Below are 5,576 nucleotides of genomic sequence, written 5' to 3'. Positions count from 1 at the left end.
GCAAAGGTGCAGACGGTCGGAAAACGCGGCCCACCGCTAGAACAAGCCAGGGAGATACTGGGAGAGAACCTGCAAGCCTGAAACCAGGGAGAACTAAAAAGGCACCTATTCCGAAGTCAGAAGCTAAGAGAAATAAATAAATAAATAAATAAACAAACAAACAAATAAATAAATAAAATTCTGCCGCTTGGCCTCATGGGAGTTGTAGTCTCTCAGGTCTCGAAGGGCTTTTTATAAAACTTCGGCAGGAGGCGAAGAAAACAGGATATTTATGAGAGTCCAAAAGAATCATTATGTCCACGCAAACTTAAATGCACATTTCTCCTTTCCCTTAGCCTTGGTCAGTCTCCGGAGCAGTTTTTCCCCCAGCCCACCTCCAACATCCCCTGTATTTCCGCACTCTGGGCCAATCTAGCATTCCGCTCGTTCGCTTTTCCACCTCCCTATCCAATCGTAGGTGAGTTCCTGGTCAGTTCCCGGAGTTCCTTGCGGCTGTAATGGCTGCTCCCAGCCGTCTCGCAGCTACGCTATTTCGGGTGGTGTCAGGGGTCGGGCAGTTGGGCCCCAGTGCCGCGAGGGAGCGGGGGCTCCGGCTTTCCTCGCTCTTTGACTGTCAGCGGAGGTGCGTGTCCTGTTTCGCGGGCGCCGCCTTCTCTGGTCCCCGCCTGTCCTCTGCCTCTCGCCGTTATGGCCAGAGCTCAGCCTTGGACCGCTTCCTTGGACTCTCTCAGCCGGACAGTTCGTTGACTTCTCACCCTCCCGGCGTGTCTATGCACAGAGGTAAAGCGCCCAGATAGGCTTGTTCCGGACTGTCACCATTTTAGCGAAAACGTGAGCTTTCTGGGTCGGGGAAACTCCTCAATCCCTGGGGATATCGTCTTTGGTCCTATATTATGGAAAACGATCTTGAGGCCCCAAGAGAGAGGCGAGCCTTGGAGTATCTCACAGGAGAGAGGTAATACGTTCTAAGAGTTAGGAGCCAGAGGGAACCGATGTGGTCACAATCAGACGCTCACAAAGAGCAGGAGATTGAAGGGACACGGGCAGGGCAGAACTGTGGCTCTCTGTCCCGAAATGGGAAGCGAACTGGATCCAATAAGTGCCCCATCTCCTTGTCAAGAGACTGAGTTAACGTAGGAAATAGCACCCTCTGTTTCTCAAGCAGCAGAGACTACATTCTGGTAGGGAGGCTGGACACAAAAACTGGTCATGGTAATGCAGTATTATAAGAAACTAATACTTAAAAACACTGAGAAAGCTTGCAGAGCCTTTATAACACCCTTAGTAGGGTGACATTGTCTGAGCTGGAGGGATTTCTGATTTTATCTGTTCTGGCTGTGCTTTCACACATGTACACATGTACATACATTTATCAGGGACAACTACAAAGTACAATTCCACACAGTGATTGAGTATTAAATGCCAGGGATTGTGTTGATAGTTTTTGCAAAATTGCCAGTCGTCAGAAGATTTTAAGTGGGCATTGTTAATATTATCTCCCATTTTACAGGTGAGGAAAACTAAGAAGCTTAGAGAAGTTAGAGAATTTGAGAAAATCATATAAACAAATGAATGGGCAAACTAAGTCTCAAAGCCAGGTCTCAGCTTCAGCCTGGTACACTAAGCTTGTATTCCCTATTCCCTTTGTGGGCCAGTAGGACTGAGTACCTGAGAGGGGATCCAGATTGCATTACCTGTCGCTTCCTTCCTGCCCCTACCCCACACACAGATGAGCAGGATCTCCTATTGGTCCATCATCCCAACATGCCTGAGAACCCCCGGGTCCTACGAGTCGTCATCCTGGGTGCCCCGAATGCAGGGAAGTCAACACTCTCCAACCAGCTGCTGGGTCGGAAAGTATGCTGCATCTTTGATATCCCCTCCTACCCCGCCCCTTTCATCTGTCACTTTTTTCTGTTTCTTTATGAATTGTCCCATAGTGATCTGGGAACTCAGTTAGGACTTACTTGTTTTTGGCAGGTGTTCCCTGTCTCCAAGAAGGTGCACACCACTCGCTGCCAAGCTCTGGGGGTCATCACGGAGAAAGAGGCCCAGGTGGTGGGTACCTTTAAAGGAAGTCCATCAAACTGGACAGTGGGTGAACTTAGAGGGTCTCCCTTACAGTTAGACCTGAACAAAATACTTAGATTCACTTTTTTTTTAAGATGTATTTATTTATTTATTTGACAGAGAGGGAGATCACAAGTAGGCAGAGCAGCTGGCAGAGAGAGAGAGGGGGAAGCAGGCTCCCCACTGAGCAGAGAGCCCCATGAGGGGCTTGATCCCAGGACCCTGAGATCATGACCTGAGCCAAAGGCAGAGGCTTAACCCACTGAGCCACCCAGGCGCCCTGAGATTCACTTTTCTGAGGGAAGGGGAATCTCCTCTTTCATCAGGCCTAGTGCAGTTCTCTCTACTTTTTACCCTCTGGCTTCTAGTCAGAAAGATCTATTTCCCTCTTTACTCCTTCCTAATCTTCCATATATTCACAGTCATCATCTTTCTCTTAGATCCTGTCTAGAATTAAAACAAAGCTGAAGGGTAAAAATCTAAATTCATCCTGTCCTAGATTAGGTGCAGTTTTCTGACATCAGTGGTGGCCTTTCTCTCACTTGCTAGTCATAATCGTTCCATCTTGGGGGGTGGGCATCTCTCTTTCCTGATTTTAGATTCTACTTGACACCCCTGGCCTCATCAGCCCTGTTAAACAGAAAAGGTAATAGCTGTGGAAACAGGTTTGTAGAGGGAAAGGTGTTGAGAAGGTGGGGAGATTCCACCATAAGGTCTGGAAAACCATCTTATCATACCCTATCCCTCATTAGGTGTATATCAGTCATAAGACCCTTTCTGACCTGTTTGTCTGTCCCTCAGGCACCATCTGGAACTTTCTTTGTTGGAAGATCCATGGAAGAGCATGGAATCTGCTGATCTGGGTTAGACTCATGATGGGAATCTGAAGCCCAATTTACATGGTCATGGTCTCTTGTTCCTGGTAGTTTGGGGGATGGGGGTTGACCCAGAGCCCATATCATGGACATTTTGGAGGGGTGGGGAGAGAGTGGTCATATATTTGTCCTGCTCCCCACCCTGCCAACTTCTAGTTGTGGTCCTTGTGGATGTCTCAGACAAGTGGACTCGGAACCAGCTCAGCCCTCAGGTGCTCCAGTGCCTGACTCAGTTCTCGCAAGTCCCTAGCATCCTTGTCATGAACAAGGTGAGCACCACCTACTTGATGAAGGGGTCTACTCTCCTCTGTGGGGCCCATCTCACTGACCACACACCCTCTGCCCATCCTCCACGCCCAGGTAGATTGCCTGAAGCAGAAGTCTGTTCTTTTGGAGCTCACAGCAGCCCTTACTGAAGGTGTGGTCAATGGCAAGAAGCTCAAGATGAGGCAGGCCCTTCGCTCACAGCCTGGCACTCCGTGCCCCAGCCCAGCAGCTGAGGGCCCAAAAACACAGTCTGTGGGAGGCCCTCAGAGGATCGGCTGGCCCCACTTCCAGGAGATCTTCATGTTGTCAGCCCTAAGCCAAGAGGATGTGAAAACACTAAAGGTCAGTTAGCCTTGACCAGAGCCTGGCCTTTGATTTCTACCATGTGAAGACAAGCCTCGGAGTTCCTCCTGAGAGTGAGTAGGAAAGTCTTGGTTGGGACTGAGCTGCCCACCTGTCCCTCTCTGTACCCACAGCAATACCTCCTGGCACAGGCCCGGCCAGGACCCTGGGAATTCCACAGTGGAGTCCTCACTAGCCAGATGCCTGAGGAGATCTGTGCCAACATCATCCGAGAGAAGCTCCTAGAGCACCTGCCCCAGGAGATTCCCTACAGTGTGCAGCAGGTGTGGGCACCGTGAAGGAATTTGGGGGCTCTTCACCAGGCACAGCACCCAGGACCAGACACCTGGGGTCTGGAGAGCTAGGAATGCGGGTCCGTCTGACTAATCATGATGTCTCCCTGTGCAGAGGACAGTGATGTGGGAGGAAGGGCCAAGCGGGGAGCTGGTGATTGAACAGAAGCTTCTGGTGCTCAAAGAATCTCATGTGGTAAGCAGGGTTAGGCTTGGAGAAAGGACCAGGGCATTAGGCAGGGGTTCTTCCTCCACTGCTCAGGAGCCCCGAGAGCAGCCTTGTGTGTCTCTCTCTCTCTCTCACCCCACCCTCAGAGGATCCTGATTGGTCCAAAGGGGCGCTTGATCTCCCAGATTGCACAGGAGGTGGGCCGAGATCTCATGGACATCTTCCTCTGCGATGTTCAGCTGCGGCTCTCTGTGAAGCTTCTCACATGACCGCTCTCAGCTGCCTTTCCCACGGCATCCCAGCCCTAGCTGCTGGCAGGAGCCAGTGACCAGGATGGCCCCTGCCTGGGATGGGGACTGGTGAGAGGCATGGGCACTGCCTGATGGACTAACAGGCTGGCATGGCCTTAATGAGTCTGCCTAGGCCCTGCATGACCACATCTGTTGGAGGAAGAAACTTAGCTCAGTTACGGGGTCGTGCCTCTGCCTAGGATTCCAGCTGCTTAGGTCTAGAAATTGGCTCTTCAGTAGGAACAACACCACTCTGCATCTGGCTGGCATCGAACCCAGAGTTGGCCAGTTGGCTCCCTGAGTTGCCAGTTTTAGCAGAGAGGGCTTTTTCCTATCGCCTCAGTTCCTCTACCTTAAAACCACGCTTAAGGACTTGTGGGTCCTAAGGGAGATAGTGCCACTTGCCCCATCCCTCTTCCCAGGCTCAAATGCTAATAAAATTAAAAGACAAGCATACTGGTTCTCATCTTTATTTCTTTAGAACAGGAAAGAGAAAACCCATTCCCTCACCCCCACCCTGTTGTCTGAGCTGGAGTCTCCCTCCCTTCCAGTGATCTGCTCCGGGGTCCTGATCTCTCTTCTTGACACGTATTCTGGGTACAGCAAGAGAACCGTTACCATTACTAAACTCAGTAATGGTAACGGTTTCCTCGCCATCCCCAAGCGTCCTGGCGGTCAGCAGGCTGTGATAGGCTGAGCGGCGAGCTTGGTGGGTTTGCAGCATGCCCTGCCCTCCTCATCTGGCTCCAGAGCTGTGGGGACCCGGACTAGTACATCATCTATACTGTAGTATCTCATTGCAAACTTACAGTATATGATGATATCCCAGCCAGGGCCCCGCAGCAGGCACAGGGAGCATGGCTTGGAGAGCACTGAGGCAGGGAGAGACGGGCTGGGGGCAGAGCAGGACCAGTCGGTGCTGGACACGAAGCACTCCCCACTCCCTGCTCCCTAGCTTCTGAGCCAACAGCTCCTTGATGGCTGTGGTCAAGGTCAGGTAAGGAAGGGGACTGGCCGGGAAAACCCTGCAGAACTAGGGTCTGTTGAGATCTCCCTGGGGACCCAGTTTCAGAATTAAAGAAGCCAGAGATCCCATGGTGAGGCAGAAGTTTCCCTCAGGTCAGACCAACAAGCAGACAGGCCCAGGAGAGGGTACTCACCTGGAGCTGGAACAGGAGACTGGGAGGCCTTCAGGGGTGAGGAGGCCCTGACCCTGCCTCTCAACTCAAGCTGCCCGCCTTTTAATCCACTGGCCCCTCCCTTGGGTGGG

The 5,576-nt window shown here is 51.7% G+C and overlaps 1 protein-coding gene across 1 annotated transcript; it reads left to right on the top strand.

The window, feature by feature from the left end:
- Nucleotides 1-491: 491 nt before the first annotated feature.
- On the top strand, nucleotides 492-4,760 carry ERAL1 (Era like 12S mitochondrial rRNA chaperone 1). The gene is made up of 10 exons (XM_044248282.1): nucleotides 492-780; nucleotides 1,730-1,857; nucleotides 1,981-2,058; nucleotides 2,670-2,716; nucleotides 2,872-2,933; nucleotides 3,102-3,214; nucleotides 3,306-3,554; nucleotides 3,689-3,838; nucleotides 3,963-4,043; nucleotides 4,163-4,760. Exons 1-10 carry the CDS (start codon nucleotides 498-500, stop codon nucleotides 4,283-4,285), a joined length of 1,314 nt encoding a protein of 437 aa, XP_044104217.1. The 5' UTR covers nucleotides 492-497; the 3' UTR covers nucleotides 4,286-4,760.
- The last annotated feature ends 816 nt before the right edge of the window (nucleotides 4,761-5,576 follow it).

This window comes from Neovison vison, chromosome 5 (genome assembly GCF_020171115.1).
Source record: "Neovison vison isolate M4711 chromosome 5, ASM_NN_V1, whole genome shotgun sequence".
Taxonomy (NCBI): Eukaryota; Metazoa; Chordata; class Mammalia; order Carnivora; family Mustelidae; genus Neogale; species Neogale vison.
The sequence above is the reverse complement of the archived record's forward strand: the minus strand, read 5'-3'. Positions and strand labels throughout refer to the sequence as shown.

What these genes read in the sequence shown, in the direction of transcription:
- ERAL1 (XM_044248282.1), top strand. Translation starts at nt 498, where the DNA reads ATGGCTGCTCCCAGCCGTCTCGCAGCTACGCTATTTCGGGTGGTGTCA. An exon ending in ACCAGCTGCTGGGTCGGAAA is followed by an intron (nt 1,858 to 1,980) that starts GTATGCTGCATC and finishes TGTTTTTGGCAG; the next exon opens with GTGTTCCCTGTCTCCAAGAA. An exon ending in CATGGAATCTGCTGATCTGG is followed by an intron (nt 2,934 to 3,101) that starts GTTAGACTCATG and finishes GCCAACTTCTAG; the next exon opens with TTGTGGTCCTTGTGGATGTC.